This window comes from Monocercomonoides exilis, assembly GCF_001643675.1.
Source record: "Monocercomonoides exilis strain PA203 chromosome Unknown scaffold7-2047599, whole genome shotgun sequence".
Taxonomy (NCBI): Eukaryota; Preaxostyla; order Oxymonadida; family Polymastigidae; genus Monocercomonoides; species Monocercomonoides exilis.
This window is the reverse complement of record NW_027150552.1, coordinates 1,308,116-1,332,299: the sequence shown is the minus strand read 5'-3', so window position 1 is coordinate 1,332,299 and position 24,184 is coordinate 1,308,116. Positions and strand designations below refer to the sequence as shown.

General features: G+C 45.6%; 1 protein-coding gene across 1 annotated transcript in view; it reads right to left on the bottom strand.

The window, feature by feature from the left end:
- Positions 1 to 24,184, bottom strand: part of MONOS_44 (dynein haevy chain, unidentified) — a gene marked incomplete at its 5' end in the record, with an annotated part of 36,625 nt that overhangs the window by 7,379 nt on the left and 5,062 nt on the right. Inside the window, 2 exons of the mRNA XM_067874468.1 lie at positions 44 to 13,490; positions 13,566 to 24,060. Coding sequence (XP_067733488.1) covers positions 44 to 13,490; positions 13,566 to 24,060 — 23,942 coding nt within the window. The remainder of the gene's footprint in view (positions 1 to 43; positions 13,491 to 13,565; positions 24,061 to 24,184) is intronic.

Sequence of the window (24,184 nt, the reverse complement as noted above, 5' to 3'; positions counted from 1 at the left end):
TAATTAACTCGCTTTCATCAATATTTCGCTTGACAATTGATACTTGTTGAAGCTGATGCTCATAGACATCAGGCATAATCATTGGTGCTGCCACTGCATGAAGCATCTGGAAGTGGAACTGTGTGTTAAGAAGAATAGGCGACCAGTTAATAATAATGCTCAACTTGTACATTTGCGAAGATGAAAGCGCCAGGAATGGCTCGTCATAAGGCAGCAACGCAAATATCTCGTTCACAAACACATACAATCGAAATCCTGGCTTAATTTTCAATTCCTGTCCACAAAACAGCATTGACTGGACGGGCGAGAACGACGAGCATGTTGCGAGCGTATCCAAAAACTGCATAATATCATAAGTTCTTTCAGGCTTCATCTCTTTTCTAACAGACACATACTCGACAATCAATGGGAACCCGCATACAGCAGCACGGATGGCATGTAAGAAGAATAGCGAATGAGTAATATGAGTGACGATAATCGGTGTGCGTTCGCGCTCTTTCCTCATCACATGCATCTGTGCGATGTGGAATGGGTCATAGAAGATGATTGGCACAGACGGCTCGCAGTTGTGCCATATTGTTGAGCACATCAGCGACTGCTCGTCTGGTGACAGTCCGAAAGCCAAATTGGACGGAAGGATTTGCAGACCGCCAAGTGTGGTGAATATCGGGAACATCAAAGGAGAAATCGGCTGGGCAAGCCGCATGATCTGGTCAGGGTTGTACATCAGCCCGACTTCGGAGCTGCCTTCTTTGCAGTAAGTGATCAATCCGTTCTCGTAAATTGGATTCTCCACTCCTGCATCTGGTGCCACGTATTTCTGAGTATTATTGGCATTTCCTTGTGCTTGCTCGGATGAGCATGCAGCCCTTCCGTGTTCTTTCAGATGATCTGTGCCCAGTGGATCATCTTTGGAGCTGTTAGCAACGTGCTGAGACTTTATATAAATGCCTGGATAATCTTCGTGGTCGGTTTTATCCTCTCTGGGATCGACAGAATATGAAATGCCCGCCACATTCAGCAACCTTCGCCAGAGAAGAACTGCTCTGTGCCACTCATCAGGCGAGATGGCTGCATGAAACACAGCAAAAGCAGCCGCTAAAATTGAGTCGCCAAGCGCACACTCGACACATCTCTCGATGCGTGCAAGTTCCAGCTGCCACATCACAAGCGACTCAAAAGCAAAGCCTCCTTGATGATACTGCGACAATGCAACGGAGACACGACGAGCTGGCTGATGTACTGATTTTTGATTGAAAGCATCGAGATTTGTTGTGTGAAGTGCATTGGCCATATTTTGTGAAGAGGAAGAGGCTGATGATTGAGACAACGATGTTGACAGAGAGGAGACGGAAGAAGGTGCAACTTGTGATGGCGAAGAAGCAGCAGAGGCAGAAGAAGGCATGAACGAAGAAGAAGATGATGGTGAAGATGAATGCCAGGTTGACAACGATGAGCCAGTGGAGGCTTCGTGGTCGTCATCAATGTCATCCAAACAGCTTGATGTTTGGTGTTCGTATGAAGATGAATCGTTTGTATACGAAGAAGTGTTTGCTGAAAGAGGAGCAGCTAAATTGGCAGAACCTGATGATGTGGAAGCGCTAAATGAGGAAATAGATGAGTTGTCTGATCTTTCGGTGCTAATGTGATCAGATGAAGAGTCGCTCACTGCACATTCGACTTCAGTTGGTGTTGTGACATTCATGTTGAGGAGCACAATGAGCTTGTTCACCGAGTCAGTCATAAACACGCGCTCGTTTTCGATCTCGGTCATGTTTTCTTCGAGTTGGGAGATTATCTCCTTCAACTTAGACTTCCTGAAGCAGAATGATTCCGTTGGTGGTATCTCTTCCTGTGGATGATCTTTGAGCCACTTGAACGATGCGATTGAGTCAAAAACAGGCAAAAGCTTCTCACAGTTCAAGTTGATGTCCTTTCGGTTGATGACCGGCATCTCAAAATAAGGCATTAAAAGCTCAATCTCTTCGTCTGTAATGTAATTTCCTGACAGAACTTTCACGTCGGTCGCAAGTGTTGGCAGCGAAAGAACAGCCCTCGCATTTTCGAAAGAATCAACAAGACCCAACGAAGTCTGATTTCTGCTAATGGCCTTTGAAGAAGACAATGCTAATTGAGTGTCAGAGGAAAGCTGTGTTCTTAATTTAGTGGATGCAAATGTATTTCTTGATGCAGGTGTATTGCTTAGAGACAACTGCAACGGATCTCCGATCGTTTTTGACAGATTCTTCTGAGTCAATGGGCTTTGAGTTCGAGGTGATGAGACAATTTTCTTTTGAGCAGCTGAGCTCAGAGTGCTCCCTCGAAGTGAAGAGGACAAAGTTGTCTGATGGCGTGGAGATGAAGAAGATGCTGAAGGAGACAGCATTCGTGACAAGTTCACTGGCGACTTCTCTTTCACAGTTGGAATTCCGTTGACTGTTGCTGAAAGAGAAAGCGGAGATGGCTTTTTAAATTTCTCATCAAATGTCTGCACTTGTGGTGACAAGCATCTCCTCACTTGATATGGCCTCAGTTCAACTGGATTCACTTTTTTCTTCATCACAATCAAAATCATATCAAATACCAACCTGATAAGGCGAGGAGGGTTCATCAGCCGCTTCGCCCAAAGCAGGTCATTCGCTGAGACAATCTTTTTGTGCCTGCACAGTTCTTCACGTTCGGCATTCTGCTGCCGCAAAAGAAGAGCTCTCGAATATAAATCCTCAGACTCCTTTCGCTCTTTCTCAGATAGAACAGTCAATTCGTGCAATTGCTCCGTCAGCTGCTTTACTGTCCTCATCAAAATGCATATCTTTGCTAGCCTTAATTTCACATCTTCCACAAGAGGCTGTATCTTCCTTCTCAAAATGTCATGTTTATAAAACACTCCAACCATTGCTGAAACAAATGCCCTGCGAGACATAAGCGTCACATTTATCAAAGACAGTTTTTTGACCACAGCAGTTGCCAGCGCCTTCTGTTTCTTGAGCGACTCGACGCGACTTGAATACAAGTCTGAGAACTTATGCACAAAACGCACGTGCATGTGAGTGCTTATCCTCACTACACGAAAGATGAACCAGGCACGTGACATATCTGAACGAGAATATGATTGATTCAGTTCTCTTACGCAGAGGAAGATGCTCACAAGACATGAATAGATTTTGCTGAGGGTGCTTGTGCTGCGCAGTTGATGCATATGCATGGCATGCTTGGAAGACTCTGAAAGCTGCCTTGCCTTTGACGGGCGTGTTCTCACCAGAGACACATTGCTGTGAGCGTTTGTTGAAGTCGGCTGGCCGAAGAACTCGGAAGTCTGGATGATCTCCAGCTTCTGCCCTGGTGAGTCACATGAAGAGAGTGTATTTGCAATCGAGAAAGTGTTTTGAGTATTGACTGAATCTTGACTTTGCTTCTGGTAATTAGTCGCTGAGACAGATGAAAGAATCTTCTTGATTTCTCTCTTCAGTCTGGCTGATAGATGAATGTTGTACTTGTGTTTTTCAAGCGAACGCAAAGATTGTATTCTTTGTAGCGAAAAGCCAACATGGCGCAGTTGCGATTGAGATGTTGAATTCCGCTGCTCAGATGACACTTGACGAGATTGTGGATGCACCGTCAGCGGAGAAGAGCGTGCGACAGGCTCTGAAGATGGCTGGTGCGATTGCATTTGCTGCGGCAGTGGAGAGATTGGAGCTGGCTGTGGAGACATTTGTGACTGAAGAGCTTTCCCTTTTGTATTCTCAGTTGAAATCATCTTTCTTTGAGGACCAGGTGTTTTTGGAAGGAATTTGTGCGTGTGCTGTTTGGAGTAGCCCGAAGCCATTGAATAAGGAGGAAGCAGAGAATGTGGTGCAGTTATAAGTGGTTGTGTGACAATCACTGGCGGATGTACAATTGGAAGTTTTCTGGTAGATGTGTGGTCTGCTTGTGCAGATGCTGAAGCAGATACAGCAGCTGTATTGTTCACCTTCGTCAATGCAGCTCCATCTGCATCAACAGCAGTTGACACCCTCAGATCCTTCATAGATTCGAGTGTTGACCTCCGTCTGAGCAAAGGAGAAGGCCTGAGATTGTCCATGCTGTGCTGGGCAGAGTGTATCAGCCCCCGCGTGTACACCGAGTTCCGTCTTCTCGCACGAGGCTTGCAACGCGGAGAGAACGGCACCAGAAATGTCACAAAGTGATGCAACGGACTGGGTGGGCGCGTTGGCAGTGGAGCAGGATGAGCACTGGATTGCTGGAGTGTGGAGAGAGTAGAGTGTGTATGGACAGAGGAGGATGAATCAGTTGAAGACGATTTCAATGATACATTGATTAAAGGCTGTTCTTCAACCAAGCGAAGCGCATCGCGGAATCGATGCACTTTGGCTTGTTTTTTATTTGCAATGATATCTTGCCTATTCAGTGATGAGGCTGTTTGCTGGGATTGAGAATGTAAAGTTCGCAAAGGAGAAGTATTTGAAGCAGAGGAATCAACTACTGCGGAAAAAGAAGCAGAAGCAGATGCAGATGCAGATGCAGATGCAGAAGTCGATGATGGTTGAATGATATCTCGAAAAGATAAATGAGGAACCACTGGAAGTTTCTGTTTCCCGTTCTGTTGTGTCAATGATGTATTTCCTGTTGAATTCATTGCTACTGCAGAATCTTCTTCAGTATCAATGTTAATTGCACTTGATGATGTTTGAGTTGTAATGGAAGTAGATGTGACATTGCTGTTTCCTTTGATCAACTCTAAGTTTGTGTCAAGAACAGTCAAATCATCATCCAAAAAGAAGTATTGTTTAGAAATAGGAGAAGTATGCTTGCTCTTTTTAGAGTCATGTGCAGTAGGATTTGCAGCATGAAGAGAAGATTCAGAGGTTTGTGGCTCGACACTTCTCGGTACGCTCAAAGGCAGCGATGAAGAAGATGACGAAGATGAAGAGAGAACTGAAGATGCAGCCGATGATAATGCTTGCACAGATGACTTATTTGCAGATGTCAAAAGTGGATTTGCATCACTTGAGGCATATGGATCTCTCAACTGCTTGCGAAGGATGGACTGAGAGAACACAGAAGGCATGATGTTTTGCCTGCATATATTGTGCAGTGTTGAAAATGAGTCGTTTTCTATGGTCTCGAACACGCAGTATTGAGGAATCCACGAAAACACAGAAAAGCCAGGAAAGACGCGGATGGGAGAACTGGAGAATGGAGGATACAGATTCGCAGAAGGCGGCTGTTGATGGCGCGACGATCGAGAATTTTGTTGTGTCGAGCTTGAAGTTGAACTTGAAGCAAAATGAGAATGTGGCTGTGACTGTGAATAATTAGCATTGCTGTCTGTTTGCGAAGAAGCAGTTGACGTTGAATCAGTCGCATCAGTTATCATTCTCAGGCTTGTTGCCTTTTCGTCATTTCCCAGCGAAATAAGCATCTCAACCACGTCAGGTGGAATGGGAGTGCTGAAGTTGAGAATCGAGTTTGAGTGTTTCAGAGCAGATGATAAGATGCGAGCATTGGTCACATCTGGCTGCTTCGCAAGCTCCTCAGCAGCCTTTGGTACAATGTTGATCACATCCATCTTCTTCTGCAAGAATGGCTCATACACATTTTGGTTCCACACATCCACCACTTCGTCAGAATGCTTGCGAATGAAAGTGGCACCGAGATAGTCAACCACAAAAATAAAGCGGATCATCGATTTCATTCGGTTAACAATCCATTCATCATCCACAGCTTCAGAATAACCCACTGACCGCGCTTCAACCAGCATAGCCTGCACTTCTTCCTCAGAAAATAGATACATCAAAGCCATGTGTGATTGAATCACTGACTGAAGAAATGTGCTCACATCAAAGGCATTTAGCCCATCTGCATGAGCATGCTCTGAATTCTGCAGAATGGGTGAGTGGCCGCCAATGTGATACTCTGTGAATAGAGTCTGTTCGCACCCTTTCCTCGTCTCTGGTCTTATTGAGTTGTACCGATAAGGTTCGCTTTGCTTGCCAGAAGAAGCATCGCTACCGAATTTGTCGTCGTTGTTGAAGAACGAATACTCCTTTGAGCTCTGCTGGATGGCCTCGTGAAGCGAGCTTGCCTCTGTGAGGTGTGTTGTATCGCTTGCAAAGATGCTGACGAGTGTTTGGCATCGGTTGAACAGCGCAAACTGGATCATCTCGCGAAGAGACATCACAAATGAAGGGTATGTTGTGTTGATCTTGATATGAATGTGTGTGCAATACGACACAGCTGCGACTGCAGAGATGAAAGAAGTGGAAATCGTGTCTGGCTGAGCCAGCAAGCATACGTTGAAGTCCTTCACTTTCTCAGCAATTTTCATGATTTTCGCTCCCATTTGGTCTGTTAGCTGGAATGGATAGTGGATGAAGTTAGACTCATTGACGAATCGTGATAGATTGGAATCTTCATCTTCGACAATCACTTTATACAGATGAAAGTGTTTTGAGTCAAGATCCTCGTTTCTAAGTTCGTCTGCTTTTGCATTAAGCTCTTCCAAAGACAATCCCAATATGAACTCACCCAATTTGTTAAAGTCAATTTCATTGTCGTTTAGAAGATATGATCCAAAGAAAGAAGCTATTTGATCAAATGCAGCAAGCTCACAAGTTATAAGCTGATCGGCAAACACATCACGACACGTCTTTATCCATGTAATAGAGATTGTGGTTGTGCTGTTGATAATTGTTGGATCTTCATTAACTCGCTTCGAAAATTGGAAGATAATCTCCAGCGCTGAATTGTATGTGATTGGTATTGTGTCAAAACAAGGCATCAACTGTGAAAGCTTCCTCTTAAGTTTCAGCTGGTTCACAGTTAATGTATCTGACTGTGGCGAAAACGCTAAAAGACGGTAGAATGCAAGAGTGATGATTGGAATACGCTGAATAGCCAACGATGGAATAATTGTGGAAGGAAGATCCTTAGCTGAAATTGATGTTGAGCCATCAAGAATTTCGTACTCATCTTCGTACTCTTCTTCATAGCCATCTTCGCTTGACTCAGAAGGATCTGAAAGAGTGTCTAATACATCATTATCATCAAATGAATACAATACAGATGTGGATGGATTGTTGAATTCATCATATGAAACTGAAGGCTCGCTATCTTCTTTTTCCTCTTCATCGTAATAAAGCGTAAACTCGTTTGATCCTCCAGAGCTTGACGATACAGTCGGAAAGAATCCAGTTTGAGACTGATCAGCCTTTGGAGTTGTAATCTGCATCGAATTGTTGACTTCTATCTCGCTTGTCGTGTGCGATAAAGTCGATGTCTCAGAAAACGGAGAAAGAGGTGAGTGAGAAATAAGCGGAAACAGCTCATTCTTAAAGAGGTGAATATGTCCCTGGCAAGAGCTGTCTTGATCGCCTCCACTGTTCATCATGTCCGATGGGTCTGCGATCAGCGTGGCCATATCCATCCCTTGCTGATCGCTCGAAACCTTCGGGATGGATGTGATTGAAGGTCGTGGAGAATGAGCTGTGCTGCAATAAACAGCCATCCTCTTGTTGCACAGCTGAGTAAGCTGAGACAGACGCTCGTTCATCGACAGCTTTCTCACTGCGATGTTGGCAAATTGTCGTGAAAATCGAATGGGAAGCGAATGGATCATTGGCAATGTTAGTAAGACAGCAAGATTGACTCCTGACTTTGTCTTCTTCATTGTGGGCGGGTTTGTAATTGTCAAATATTGTCTTCTTTCAGCAAATGTTCTGAGGACTTCAAGAGTCTGAAGTAAAACAGGAGTGTGAAGGTCAAAGAAGATTGTTGTTGAAGCAGTCTGCAACTCTCCAATGGCATCCTTTTGAGTGATGAAAGATCCTTCTTTCTGGTTTCCAGGTGCCAAGAGTATCGGAACAGAATTATGCGAGGAAAGGGTCTGAGACGCAGAGACGTGCTGCTCAGAAACAGCTGAAGGAGGCAAAGTTGTACCACTTGCCAGCTCATGTCCAGGATGAATCAGCCGTTTCGTTGCAAGCCACTGCTCATTGCTTGACGTGGAGGAAGACATCGAATGATGAGACTTTGACTCTTTCGAGTTCTTTGATCCAGAAGAAATGTTGTAGCTGCGTGTGTTGAACGTGCTGGGCATATCTGAATAGGCATTGAGCGAGCGCTGTGTTTCATCCAGAAGCGAGTTGACTCTGTTGATCATTCTCCACATCACAAATGGCGGGGTATGTGGATAGATCGGACATTGGAACACATTCGTCTTTTTCTTCATGCCTTCTCTTCCCAATGTTGTTGAAAACGCAAGTTGTGGAACAGCATCCACCAGCTTCTTCACAGTTAGAAGATCTTCATATGCCAGCATCACTGCTTTTCCTCCCAGGAAGAACAGAGTCATAACATGAAGCACAGGAAGAATAGGGTTTAAGAGCATATCTTCTTTGAGTTCAGGATGCTCAAACGGTCCGCATTTCGGATTTGACTCAGAAAGCAGGCTTCTGTGTCCATATTGCTGAGAACTGGATGTCTGCTGCTCAACAGTTTTTGTATCTGAATGTGAATAATAAGAGTGGTTTCCGTACATTTGATAGCGACTCCATGAAATCGATGCAACTTCTTCATCTTCATTTCCCTGTGTCGACAGCTCGCTTCTCCCGTCGTCCATCATCTGCGGAGCAGCTGCTGTGTTAAAGCGCATTCGTGAAACAGAAGGCACTGGTTGTGTCACTCCCTTTGTGCGTACATTTGAGAAGCGTCCAGAATCTATTGTCACATTTGACCCTGTTGTTATCACTGGATGGAATTTTCCTCTTCCTCTCAATGGAAGTGTCGATCTGCTGCTCACATTCTGCAACGGCACATTCATTTTCTCCTTCTCCTCTGCATTCATCAGCGCCAGTTTCGAAATATGCTGCCATTTTCCAGACGACAAGTCCACATAGTACTGCATCAGTGTCTCCTCCACGAGATCCTCGTGACTGTCGCCAAAAAAGCGTTCCAGATGAAGCAGATCCCGCTGGCTAAGCTCAGTCACAGCTGGATTGTCTGTCTGTTTGATCGGCTTGTGCAAATGAGAAGATGCGGGTGGACATGGAGTGAGTGAGCAGATGAACTTGGAAAACTCCAAGTGGAACGTGTTGTCTGAAAGGAGGAAACCGCCCATGCCCCAAAACACAGAATATGCTGCGTTGTTGTAGATCTTCGTCATCTCTCCCAGTGGAAGCTGAGGCGATGTTGCTGGAATTCGGTGAGATCCAGAAGACGAAGAAGAAGAAGATGATGATGATGCAAAAGCTGAAGATGAAGCAGACGGTGTATCTGGAGAGAGAGATCTGGAGTCCGTTTTTGGTGAAGATGAATCAGTTTTGTTCGGGGTGAACTGAGAAGGCAGCGTTGCTTCCGAAGAAGTCGAAAAGAATGAAGAAGAAGATGTAACAGATGAAATATTCGATGGTGATGCAGTCGACGAAACAGATGAAGATGTGGCGGTGGATGAGAAAAGGTGTGAGTCATCTGATATGGTTGCAACAAAAGATGGAAGTAGAGTGTTAAGATGAGCTGTGTATAAGCTCATCACATTCGCGAAGTAGTTGATCATCATCGTTTTTGCATGGATGGGATTTTGGAGATATCCCTTTCCGAGAAGAGATTCTGTGGTTTCACACAACTTGTCATCTTGCATATACGAATATTGTGATGATAATGAAGAAGTTGCAGCTGTGGACGTGGTTGTTGATGAAGATGAGGAAGATGATGCTGAAGCAGATGTTGTTGAAGCAGCTGAATGAAGTGAACAACTTGGATGTGAGCTCAATGATGTTGAAACTGTCATTGATGGCATGCCAATTGCAACTGAAGAAGTTGTCGTCGATGATGCCGCAGAATCAGAAGCAAATGTACCAATTGTGGATGTGGAAGTGGAAGAAGATGAAGATGAAGATGAAAAGATAGATGAGGAATAACATGTTGAAGGTGAATTCAATGACTCGAAATCAGATGTGGCATCAGGCCATTTGTGTTCCTCACTTTGTGGTGTTGTCTTCGTCAGGTGCTTTCGATTGAAAAAAGACCGAATAAACGCCCCAGCCTCTGTCATCCAATAGGTCAGTATCTGAGCTGCTTTGCGGATATACAAGAAGATCAAAGCAAGCGTTCTGTCGTTTGTGACCATCTGTGAGAACTGAGGGTGGAGGACAAGATAGTTTGTTTGCAGCTTCTTTTCTGTGTAGAGGAACAGGAGATTAACTGAACGATCAAACGGAGAAATCTCATGGCAAAGAGACATTCGGTGGATGGATGCGATCATCGAGAAGGGGACGTTGATGATTGAGCACTGAGAAATAAAGCACGATGGGATGTTTTCCAGTGTGTCTGTCTCGATAATCACTTTGACATTGTCTGGAAAACGAATCCTAGACAAGTTTGGTAGCATGGTGGCATACGAGCATTCAGCCAGCGCATCCAGCGACCTTTCCATTTGCTCGATGGTCGGGGGATACAGCATCTGATCCATTTGATTTCCAGCACAATGAGAGATCTGCTCAGCAATCCATTGGATAAAATCGTCTTCATCGTCCTCAACTTCACCAAACTCGCTGGAGTGTTCTATCCACTCCCCAGTCGCAATGTCCTTCTTTCCTTGCCTCGACTTCGTTTTCTTCAGTCTCTGCCGCTTTTCACGTGAAATCAGCTCTGTCTCAACAAGAGTCTCCCAATAGACTCTGGGCGGAAGAGAGAACTCTTCACTGGCAAGCGCTTCGGCAAGGTTGTATGAGCATTCTGTCTGCTGCTTGGCTTTCTTGTGCTTCTTCCACTCTGCTTTCTTTCCTCTGAAGATGGTGTACCACACATCCTTCAAGCTCTGCCCAGTCAGCACTTCCATTATTTCTGGAAGTGAATTCAGTTGCGAAGCATCTGAATGATCCACCAAGTGGACATCCGATCCGACTTTGTTGATCCGCTCAATCTCTTTCGTCTTTTCTATAAGCTCGGCAGTCACAATTGTGTTCATTCTCGTTTCTGGTCGCATCATCATTGTCAGATAGTACATCCACTTGACAAGTGAATTAGCAGAAGAAGTCGATGATCTCAGTGCTGTTGATGCTGGGCTGTCTCCTGTCCCACTGCTAAATATGGAGGAGGCAGAGGTTATATGATATCTTGATGTTTGGAGCGTAGATGGATGAAGATCCAGTACAAGAAACACTTCTGAGTGTGCATTTGAGGCAGAAGCGGCTGCTACTCCTCCTTGGTTGTCTGCTGTTTTGTTAGCAGTTGCTGAATCCTTTGTGTGAAGAGGATCAGCCATTGCAAGCTGGCTTGACTTTTCGTGCATGAGATCATTAAGCAGCGAGGTGAATGCTCCATCACTCCACGTGTTCTGCTTGTTCCGCAGGAGCCCAGCAAACGCCGACATTGCAGTCTCTTCAATAGGCTCCTTAATCATCAGATTTGATTTGGCATTGGCATGAGCCCTGCTGAAGTCTCCTTCCTGTTTAGAGTTGCTTCCTTTCAACGAGTGGAAATTGGCATCTTCATCGTCACTTTGAGCTGGAGCCTCAGAAAATAAAAGCGGAGCATTGTTCTTTTGCAGCCTGTCGTGTGCGATCAAATAAAAATCAGAGCCTTCTCCAGTAATGCTCTTTGATGCTGATCCAAAGGAGCCAAACATTTGGGCAAAGTTCATAGAAGAAGGAGCATAGTTTATAATATCTGTGTGTATGCCAGCAGCTGATTGAGCTTTTGCAAGGGCAGACACAATCATAGACTTGCCACTCATGCAAGGCCCAAGCAGAATCACAGGGCGAGACATTGTGGCAGCTGAAATAGATTCAGAAAACTGCTGTCCGACTGGAGTTAGTTGCTCCTTCAGTTGAAAAACCTTGCTAATGATACTTGTGATGAACTCTTCTTGTGCCTCTTTGCAGGTTGATTGATCAAAATTCGGAATGGGGAAATGGCCTGCAGGCTGGTAGATAGGTCCAATTGCTTCATTCAACGCTTCGAGATTGCTTGCCTCTTCTTCTGACTCATCGCGGAACGGAACCAGCATCGAAACTGTTTGATCCCTTCGAGGAAAAGTCTTTGCATATTCCTTGCCTGTGTCATCAATGTGGCTAATCTCATATGTTATTGAAGACATGTCACAGGGCTTCATCAGCCCAGACAGCGAATTGGAATGTGTGGAGTATGAAGAAACGCTATCTGCCAATGAACGCTCCATTGTTTCTTGTGTGGATGTTTCTGCATTTGTCCTGTCTGCACCAGCAAGAGGTCCATCGCCATTGGACGACTCCAAGCTTTTCTCTTTTATTCTGTCGTCAGAAAGCAATTTTTGATTGTTTTCGTTGCCGCCCTGTTCATAAGTGTTTGAGCTGTCTAAAGACTTTGGTGTGCAGGCAGCAACGCACCACCGAAAGATCTCCCACTCGCTTTTGGATCCAATGTTCTCCAGTCCATTATTTCTGGTTATAATCCTCTTGATGGTTGAAAACACATTTGTGGTGTATCTCATTCCACTGTACGAAGAAGATGTGGAAACGGAGATAGGAAGATGGAAGTATCGATAGAGGAATGCTTTCATTCGGGACTCTGTAGATGCACCTGCAATCACATTCTTCTGGGCAGATGGCTTTCCATAAATAGAATAAGGAAGATGTGACTGAAGGATAATTCCATCAACAACTTCTGGAAATGTAGCTCGTAACAGTGTCGTAAAGAAAGTTGAATTACAATCATTGAGAATTGCGCCCAAGTGTTGGCAAAGGATCAAGCACACTGCTGTGCACTCGATTAGAAACTGAATCTTTTCTTTGCGTAAAGCATACTTCATCAGTGAAATCTGAGGAAGAAAACTTGACTGTTTATCTTGCAATTGCTCAGATGAATCAGTGGAATATTCTGGTTCTGGCACAATTGTTTGTTCAGTTGACATGGTGCTGCTTAATCCATAGAAGCCGTAGTCTTTCAAATATCGTGTGTCGTCTTCGTCATAATCCTCATCGTTCATGCACTTCAAAAGAGGAGATTCCAGCAGTTTTGCTCCTGCAGATGCATCTTCAGCAGCTGGTTTGAAGTATTGCTTGACTGCAACATTAATGAAAATTGGTGCCAAAATCCCAATCTTGTTCAGCACCGCATCAATAGTGTCGTAGCTCTGTCGAGATGTCTTGGCAAATGTTTCGCAGAAAGATATGCATCTCTTTGCAATGACATAAGCGTTCTGGTATCCGCTGATCATCAGGTTGAGGAAAAGGGAGTGGAAACGATCAGGTAGCTGCACTTGCACTGGGCGGAAGCATTTGCGGAAGTGATCCGGAAGCTCGTATTCTGCTGAATGACATGTTGATGTGCAAAAGAATGAGTAGCCAGGAACAAGTGCAGAAGTTGTATTTTCAGTAAGATGGCATCTCCACAGGTTCTGCCTCGATGTCTCAATAACTTTGTTTGTCAAAATGCCCAAGATTTGAAGCGAATCAGGAGAAAGCTCTAGCACGTTCTCGATCACACCCCACACACCGGACCCAATAACTCCTCTGATGAAAGGCAAAATTGGTGAAATAGGAGTGCATTCAGAAGTGGCAGCGAACGAAAATACGTCGCGACCACACAACACAGACAATTCTTTTATTAAATCCATCATCGAAAATGGCGAAACTCCTTCAAGTAGCGAATATGTTCCTGCTTCTGATTCGGAAATCGGAAGTTGAGACACTTTTTCTGTCTCAGCCTGCAATTGGCACAGTTCATCCTCGTTGTTAACAAGCATTGAATGAGGAAATGCTGATGCGATGTTAGACAGGAGATTTGTCTGCGGACGGCCTATCAAGCGAGGCGAAGCAATAGCTTTAATGGAGAACTGCTTGGTATTCACTGAAGGCGCAAAGGGAAAAACAAGTTGGGAACTTGAGAGAGTAGAGATAGTGAGTCCCAGGTATGCATATCCAAACGGAATGGAAGTTGATCCAAAAATGATCTGAACTCCAGTTGGAGTGTGTGAAGATGGGTATTTATCTTTTATAGAAATGTCTTGAGCTGCTGCATGATCTGCAGAAGAAGCCATGAATTCAGAATCTTCAGGGAAATCACCAGGCTCAATGATGTGTGGATACAGCTGCTTGATTGCTCGTGTCGTTTCAATGCCGGCAGGGAAGTAGAAATGAGGAACATACGCCAGATGATTCGACTGTGTCAGAAACATCAACACTCTGTTGGGGTATGTGTTCACCAAATCTAGGAAATTCAGCATGCTTAAAGAATACAGATATGCCAAGATGGCATTCTCCGTTTTCAATCTAATAAGCGACGTCATCCGCGAAGAAAGACTCGACTGGAGTGTTTTGATGAGAACTGTGCCTTCTGTGCGTATTTCCTTCAGATGGTTGATTTGCTCCTCAACCTCAGGTTGTTTGAAGAAGTTGATAGCGGATGAGAAGGGAGACTGGTCTTTTGAGCGCTGTTCAGATGAAGTTCCACTTGGAGATGTTGTTTGGCCAGAGGACGAGAGAGAAGAAGAAGGCTGATGTGGAAGTGTTGTTGTTGTTGCTGTTGCTGCAGATGAGACTCGCTCTGAGGATGTTTGATACGGATATCTTGTATTGGTACCAGACGTTGAAGAAGAGGCAGCTGATGAAGCAGTTGGAGGCGGGAGTGATGTTGAAGAGGAGAAAGTGAGTGACGACGATGCTGCAGAAGCAGATGAAGCAGAGACTGAAAGATGTGTTGTGGTTGAAGTTGCTGGTGAGGCTGTTGAAGCAGATGTTGATGAAGGGGGTGTGGATGATGCTCCAACTACAGAAGACGAGGCCGAGGAGCTGACAGCAGACGATGAAGAATCAGTGAAAGATGCCAAAAACGAATACTCCCTGTCGCTCTGCCACTTCACGGCCAGTTTGTAAAGATTGATGATTATCCGCTTGATTCTGTATGTTCTGTGAGAGATGATTGCCAGATAAAGTGCTTGGCATAGAGTCGAGCGAATGAACAGTTGGCATCTGGGAAACTGTCTCAGATGCTTCTGCTTGAAAAGAGGGCGGTTGTGCAGAACAGCCAGCTGAGAGACGATGTTGCTGGTTTGATAAGGACGTTGCCGTTTCTCGCCAGCAGTGGATGAAGCAGCGGCTTGTGGGTTTATTTGGCTGCCCTTTTGGTTGCCAGAGATGTGGATGTCTGCAAGCGTCTCGTTAGATAGAACAGTCGAATCATGGAATGGTGAGCTTCCTTTCGTAAACTGTGATATTTTCTCGTCTGACTGCATGCCAAACGGACTTGTCAACCTGCTCCTGCGCATATACCCTGTGTGCATAGGTCCTCTCTTCGACAAGAACGAGCCTGCGGAGCCTTCGTCCATCGAGCCCAGCGTGCTGCTGGTGTCGGAGTCTGAGAATGAGTCAAAATCAGAGTCTGCTATTTTCCCAGTGACTGTCTGTATGGCTGCTTCGTCCTTTGAAACTGAAAAGGCATCTTTCTCTTCATCTCGCATGTTCATCAAATCGGAATGTTGCACATCTTTTGTGTTGAAGCGAACGATGGAGCACTTGTGGAAAGTGAAGAGAGGAAGCCGCAAAACAGCATCAGTCAATTGCAAAGAAAGCGATTGCTTGATCGAATTCTCGATGCTCATCAGGAACGGAATAATATCCTGCCCTTGGATAAACTCAATGTGATGCTGAAATCCCAAATCTTCACCCAAAATGCCGATAGCCCCGACAACATCCGTCATCTGTCTGAACACCGCTTTCCTTGTCCGTGTGCGAGTGTGAACAGAACCTCTGAACTGTCGCCTCCTTTTGGCATAGTTTGCAGCAGCCAGCCTCCTCGACACACGCACCAGGTGGCGTGTGACTGATGTGGATGAATCCACACTCGAATGAGTGGTGTTGCTGTTGTCATTCCTCGTCCGCTCAGAGTCTGTTTCAGTGGCAGTCACATCCTCCTCTGTGGAAGTTGTGGTGTAATCCCCGCTTTTGAAGAAGCTCTGTGTCGTGTAGCTGGACGATGTGGAGGAGGTGGAGGACATCGAAGACTGGCAGTGGTGCGGCGAGCGCACAAACTCGCCCGAACGGATGAGAGCAGAGTCCACTTTGATCGTCGAAGCCTGGTCGTCAGAGAGCGACATGCTCTCAACGTGCGATTCGGTTGACGTCAGTGTCGTCTCCGTCGCTGTGGCAGACTCTTCACTATCTGCACTCCAGTCAAAGCGCGATCCTTTGTGCCGTACTCCAAGAAGGCCATCGGAGTCTGTGTCACGTGAAATAGACAGCTCAAACTCAGTGGATTGACCTGAAAGCATCTCCAGCTGCTGTCTGGAAGATTTTGCAGTGTGAAACGATAAGCTGCTTCGCTTTGATGGAGATGACTTCATCCGCTTGTGCGACGAGTTAAATACAATGTCCGAGGGGAACTTCGCAGACGGCACTGAAACAAGCGGAGAAGGCGATTGTGGTCTGTGTCCATCAGCCGAAGTGTTCACCACACGTGGAATATGCGAATGAGAGCATGTGAGGTTGGCATCAAACGGTGTTGCCAGATTGCCAAACCCTTCAAAGGCATCGTATTTCGAGCGTCTCTTCAGCTTCGCTGTTGAAGCTCTTCTGTGAGATGCTGAGTGTGACCGCCGGCTGTGTGTTCCTTTGTGGCTTCTCTTGCTAGCGGCGCTGCTGTCGTGAATCAAGCCCAGCTGCTGCAGAAGCGACGTGTCTGTGACTGAAACGGTGCTCTCGTCCTGAACATGCGACGACAATCCAGAAACGAGATCAGATCGCGACTGTTCAGACATCTGGTCAATGGACAGGTTGTTGGTTGACTGGAGATTGTGATAGATACTTTTCTCGTTGGAAGCGTTTGAGTGGTGGGAATGCATTCTTCGCCGTGAACGATACTTGTTCTTCAGCTGAGATCGAGAGCGTCTTGAATAAATACGGGTTATTTTGTTATTTCCTCTGGGGCTTGTTGGCGAGATAAATGAATGACGAAATTTGAATGAATGATGCAATGACTCAGCATAAGGCGAAGCAGAATGCAACGAAATCTCATCGTCCATAATGGATGCTTCGTTTTCCTCTTCCTGTTTTTCTTCAAGTTCTGAATCAAACAGCTTGTTAGACAGCTCCAATTCCTCGGGAACAAATCTCCACTGCTTCGGGTTCTCGTTGTCTCTGTGATGCAGCACGCTCTCTGCAGACACAATGTGAAGCTTGGTGATGTTGGGAAACACATGGCAGATGGTTCCGCCAAGCGTCTCTGGTGTCTTCATTGAGATAATCTTGATGATGTCGTCCTCAGGCAGCAGGAACAAGCGAGGGAACGCTGTCTGCTTCCTCAAGATGAACGGTCTTATGAGCTCTTTGCATTCAGTGAGCTGCTTGTTGATTGACGGGAGTACATGAGCAATGAACGAGTCTGGAGAGAATGAATGGATGACAATTGGATTGGAAATCATCTTGTCCAGCATCGTGTGCCAATCATCGCGCACTTTCGCAAACAGTCTTGCTTCTGGTTTCAGATTCGCTCCCACATCGTCTGACTTGAACAAATCACGCAGAATCAACCACATCCGCTGAGCAGCCATGAATGTGGAGATGAGAGGCGTGATGATGCTGATCGTGTCAGAGATGAACAGAATGTTGGAGGCAAATGGATCAATGTGCTCAGAATATACCAATGAAGACAGTGTGGACATTGTGTTGTTGGCTGAAGTAATGGCGTTGTTGCAAGAAGCTTCACTGGCGATGTAATTCATCGGGTGCAGTGGTGACTCTTCGTCTTCTCCTTCATCTTCCATCCCCATAGACTCGCTTTCATTTCTGTCTGGGAAATCAAAATCAGCCATAATCACATTCAAAGGCTGCTGTTCGTATTCTTTCTGCTGTCTCCTGTGCAAATATCGCGAATATTGAGAATTCAGATCTTGCTCTGTGAGTGCGTTTCCATTCCCATCCAGAAATGAGATGTTTATTTCTTCATCCCACATCTTCTCAATTCTGATAACCTCTTCTTCAATTTTTGCCTCTCCCAGTGCAGTTGTAATCAGTGTTAGTAATTGTTCATCATATCTCTGCAATTGAGCGTTGATGAGGGTGCCGAGCGTGGGCGTGTGGTAATACTCACCCAGAAGAAGTCCTGTGTCGCTAGTTGTTAGCATCGAGGTGAGTGTTCTGTCGTGTGCAGATAGTGAAGAATGGAATGAGCCTGAAGAAGAGGAAGATGAGGACGATGATGATGAGGCGGAGGAAGAAGAAGATGATGATGATGATGATGACGACGACGATGACGATGACGATGACGATGACGATGACGATGACGATGACGATGACGATGGAGTGGAAATTGAATTATGGAAGAAAGCATTTGTAGCCAAAGAAATCGGATTCGAAACAGCAGACTGTGCCCCAGTAGATGCAGATGATGCTGAACTCAAAACAGCTCCTTGGTTATAAGCTGATACTTCTTTCCTTCTTAATCTTTGCTCCTTCTGCATCATCACAAGGAAATTCGACTTCTTCCTCACCTCGTCCTGAATCTGGCTTATGTTCTGCAGTTCAACCATGTCTGTCAGTATTGCTCTGTTCTGTGTGATTTCAGCCAATTTTTCCCAATGGCGCTTTCTGAATGATTTCTGTGAGATCTTTGCCACATGATGCAGTGGCTCCTTCAGATTGTCGATCTCAGATATCAGAAGCTTCTGGAACTTGTTCATTTTCATTATCTTCTTCGATGGCACTGAAATACGAATAGTCTCAATATCCTTCAGTTTGTGTGTGAAATAGTCCAATCTTTGAAGCGCAGCTGTTGTGTTCTCGTTAGTAAACGGCTGGCTCATCAGCTTCGTCTTCCAGTTGCGGAAGTTGAAGAATGTCGAGTACAAAAGCGAGTTATAGTTCATCTTCTGCATTTCTTTCTCCACTGCTGGGAATTCTGACAGAGGCAGCTTCAAAAGCAGCTCATCGTGGTTGAGATCAGCTATGCATGCAGTCACTTCTTTGAAATGCGACATAACCAACGCCACGTTCTCTGCCTTCATCTCCAAAGAGAGAAGTGAAGAGTCCACACTTTGCACATACGACTTCCTCATCGCCTTGGAATGTGCAACAAGAATCGAAGAACTCATCGACACTCTTTCCTTCGCAATCCTCGCACGCAGTGCAAGCTGCTTCTTCTTCGTGTCGGCTGAGCTGAAGTAGTCTGCAGAGAGCTGGTCAAATGACACTACTTGGTCAACCAGCGATAATAACAGCCGAAGCAATCCTTGTGCTCGATTCGGACTGAATGTGCGGAGCACAGACACAGCTTCACTAACTTCATTCAGACTCACATCCAATTCAGCAGGGGCATCGCAGTAGTTTGAGAATGTGTCAGATAGCCTTGTCAGCTCATCAACAGAGTCGATTGATGATAAAAGTGCATTGGCGCTCATGGATGTTGACATTTTCGTCTGCTGCAGGTAGGATGTGGTGAATGCAGAGAGATCAATTCCCGTCTTTGCAGTCAGAGATAACGTGCGGTAAGTTGAGAGAGCCAAAGAAAAAGATACTCCTTTCCGTTGAGACACCCTCTGAATCAAAGATGTGAATGGCGTTGTGGACTCTGTCACTGTTCCAGACGATTTTTGAGGCATTCGAGAAATGCTCTTCAGCTGAGATGTCAGCCCTTCTTTCACTCTTGTCAGCAAATCCATTGGTGGGAATAGGTATGCATGAGAGATCTGATCCAAGATAGTGCACAGGGTATCAATCCATTTGCCTATTTGTGAGAGTGCAAATGGAAGAATTGTGTTCAATGAGGATAAAACAATTGAATGGTGCACTTTGAATGGAGAAAAGGAAGCAGCAAGCATTTGAACAAGCTGCGGAGGTGGAGGCGCAATCACAGCACGAGACAGAAAGCGCCCGTAATGTTTGTCAGATGACAGATCTTGCTGAACAATATCAGATGTTTGTGCATCAGAATATGCAAATGAATAAGGCTGTGAACGATAATAAGCCGCTGAAGAGGAAGATGCCATTTGTGAGGCAGAGCCAGCAATCTGAGCAGATGATGAGGACAAAGGCGAAGAAGCTGATGTGAGAACATCAAACATAAAAGCATTACTTTGGTTTTCATAAGACTTTGCCGAGTGTTTTGCTACCAGTTCAAGCGCTCTCTCCCACACAGCTAGCCTCTCCAATGATCTCGTGACATAGTTCAGCAGTGTCACATACAGAGACCGTTGGATCTGAGAAGGCTGATAGTGCGGACCATTTACGTTTATGTGATTGAACAGTGTTACAACAGACACAAAATATGACCCACATATCGGGCAGCGATAAGGCTCAGGGTCAGGTTGAAAGAGCTTTGTGGGTGAAATGTCATCTGGTGGAATGACAGGATACAACGCACACAAGTTGTATGGCTCAGGATCGTCCATTGAATCTTCAGGCAGCACCGTCACTGGCATCACGCAATCCTTGCTGGGAAGCGTGATTCCCAGTGTGACTGCGTAAAAGCTTGATTTTGGAGCAATAGGCATTGTCGATTTCCTTTCAGGCAGAGTCATTCTTGAGCTTCTCTTTGAGTTTGTTTGAGTGAAGGCAATAGCATTCCCACAAGAGAGAGATGGAAACGGAGATGTTGACTCGAAATACCGATTAGGTTTGGATGACTTTGTTTGCTTCACATTCAACGAAGGTATGCTGGTTAATTCATCTTTAAAGTCTTTGGAAACATCGTTCAGCTCAACATCATCCATCAGAGACAATTCAAGCCTCAGATTTCGAAATGTGTTGCGTGACGAATTGTTTGTGTAGTGGAGTGTCCACTGTGAAAGCAACTGGCCATCACTCGATGAGACAGATTCGCTGCTTGGGTACAGCATTGTGTGCCCGAAGCGAACGTACCGCGAAGGCAAAGCAAACGTCGGAAGATCCAAGTTCAGCCCCAGCCCATCGACAATGCGGATGATTGCATCGAACACAAACTCTGGTTTTTGGTTGAATATGAAGTCGATGAGTGACAAGCGGTGTGTTATGCACGCTGTCAGATTGTCTGGCTCTGAAACATACGTAGCAGTGATGAACGTCTGTGCAATTAGCGGCTGAGAATCAGACAGAAACACCCAAACAGATGGCACTTTCTTCGAAGACCGAAGAGAATGGATGTAATTGTGTGGAGTCGATGAGCATGCAGAAGGAGTGGTAACTTCCACATTCGCCAAAGAACTCAACGAAGATGAAAACGATAGTGCAACTGAAGTTGGTGTTCTTGGAATATTACTGTCCTCTTCAGCATCGTTGCCCAGTTTTGAGTTCCTCGGCAAATGTTCACTCAGCAAATTCTTCACAGAAGTGCGTGGATTGTGTTTTTGCTTCTCTCTCAATTTCTTAATGTCTCTCATTCTGAAAGGAACAGTCTTTGGAGCCTGGCCCGACGATGACAGATGCATCGACATCGTCTTCACGACCGCAAAGGGTGTTGTTCCAGTCAAAGATTTGAATCTATAAGCTTCATTGATACACATCTGGCGTGTCGGGAGCACCCAGCACGACTTCACATCCTCCTCTGCCCACGCATTGATCTCCCTCACAGCCGCAAACGTCTCCAGAAGCAGTTTGTGCACGCTTTCTCTGAGCTGGCTGATAGACGGGTTCAGCTTGAACACTCCGTCGTGGAAGATCAGGTCGAAGTGCAGCTGGTGGGAGATGTTGCTGTAGATGGGTAGAGCTTGAGATGATTCATTGTTTGGAATAAATGCAGCAGAACTTGCAGATGTGGCTGGGTTCTCTTCATCATTGAAAGCGCCTTCACTACCATCTGATGCCTGCTGTTCGTATGCCTGGTTGATCAGTGCGATAGAATAAGTCTCTGCGTTTGAGAGAAAAGAAGAAAACTGTTTGATTGAAGCCAGCAACGCATGATGGAGCGAAGCTATGTAGATGCTCTGTGCTCTGCCAAGCAGATGCAAAAAGGCGTTTTGCAGTTCAAATAACACAATTGGATCGCCCCAAAAGACAAATGTGTGGGCAGCATCGTTTGAGTGCAGCGAATTTGGGTTGTTGGACAATGAAGTTGACGATGTCAGTGACGGGAAGGTGATTAGCGGTGAAACAGAAGTTGGCGATTGTGCGGAATTAGAAGCAGCATTCGGCTTGTTTATTCCAAAGTGAGACAACTTTGACCCAGAATTGTTCTCATTGTTGTTCAAAACTGAATGAAGCGTCTGCTTTTCCTCAGAATTTGACTGTTCCTTCTGCACATTCAGCGGATCCTGCGGAATATCGTCATTCTCATCGCAGCTGATGATGTCGTCGTCAAATGCCCCTATCCCCGCATTCGCATTCATCTCGTTCAGCGAAATCAGACTGCACAGCTCAATGCCCATCAGCTGGAACGTGTGCAGATGCAGCGCGCCTGTAGAGCCAAACAAAGAGCGAGTGCGAGGATTCTCTGACGTCAACGCTAAATAACCCAACGCTGCCTCGTCAAACAGAATCGCCATGATCGTCCGTATCTGTTTGGAGCAGAACTGGATCTGCTCTTTCGCATGCCTCACATGCCGTAGCTGAAACTCGTGCACATCATCAAGCTTCATCGGCAGCCCTTCTTTGAAGCAGAAGAAGCGGATGCGGCTGACCTGCAGGTAGTGCTGGTCAGCAAAGCGCGCAAAGGCGTTCATCCGCTGTACAAGATTCGCAAAGAACGACAGAAGCTTCATGAAGCGTGCGAGATACGAGTTCGATGGTAAGCGACTCCAGTTGAAGCCAGAACCCAGTTCTTTCAGTTTTGTTTCAATGAAGTTGACGTGGGGTACAAGCAAAGCGATGATGTTTGGGTGCATTGAACGGTAGATTAGTCCACGAAAGAACACAATCTGCGTCAGCTTCTGCACCACAATCAAAGTGGTGTTCGCAAACAAGTGCAGATGCGATATTTTGGGGAAGCCAGCAACTGGAAAATCTCTTGGTTTAACGAATCCGAACTTGATGAGCTTCAGAAACTCCGCGAGAAATGCGTTCTGCTGCACGCTGATGTTGACAAGGACGGTTGAAAGCGAAAGCGCCTGTGCGATGGAAGTGTGGGCAACAGTGGTGGAGAAGTTGCCGGGTGACACGATCACAAAGCGCGGGCCGTGGAACTCTGTGAACTGGGAGGCCTGCAGCGAAGAATCGAACTCAGTGGGGGAATAAACAGAGGAAGAGGAAGAAGAGGAAGAGGATGATGAAGATGAACCTTGAGCATTATCTGCATTGTTTTTACTGTAGTGATCAATAAACCTAAGTAATGGAGTTGATATAAGATCCGCCAAAGCAAATAGAAACTGCTGAGCCCAATGTTTTGTGATGGAGCTTTCATAGTGCATGATACCTGCAACGACGTAGTTATAAAAATACCTCAGATCCGTCAGTGATTGGTTGACTGTTGCCAAAAGCTGAGAAGACCGGGAGCGCTGCAGTGTGTCTGGCTGATTTCCCTCTGTGTTTGTGGGAGGGAGGCTGAAGGAATGCAGAGTGGAGGCATATGTGAGACTGTTGCTGCTCCCGGGTGCGCTGGCGAGTGGAAGCACAGACGACGATGAAGAAGAAGGGACCAACGGAATCTGCATTGACTGCGACATAATAGCACTGTCGCTGTTGTTCAGGTAATGATCATCGTCCATTTTGAAGTGGAACTGCTTCACAGGAACACTCTGGTCAGAATTAGAGTAGAAAAGGAGGTTATGAGCAGTGCGAATAAAGAGCGATGGGTTTGAGAGAGAATAGCGGGACTGGCGAGAGGAGAGGCGGTAGCTGATTAAGTTGGGCACGAAGCGATATGTGAAAAGCTCGCAGACTTCGAGTGTGGGTGGGATGTAGACAGAAGAGAGGTTGGAAGGGGAAAGCAAAGAAGAGCCGGTGGTGGATTCGTTGGTGTTGATTGGGAGGGAAGAGGAAGAGGAGGAAGATGATGATGATGAAGTTGAAGCAGAAGAGTCGGTGTATTGTGAAGGAAAGGGCTGATGATGATGATGGCGAGGGTGATAAGGAACAGAAACTGGGGATGTTGGAGGCACGCTTGATGAACTGGCTGCATTTGGATCTAAAAGAGGAGATAGAAGCATCTGGGTGGAGTATATCTGACTGGAAGCCATGAAATCTTGTGTTGGGAAGGGGAAGTGAGTAAAATAGGTATTTGAAGCATATTGTGAAAGAGTACCAAATTTTTCATTATAAAAAAAGGAGTGAGAATGCAAATAAAAGTAAAAAAAAACAGAAAAAAT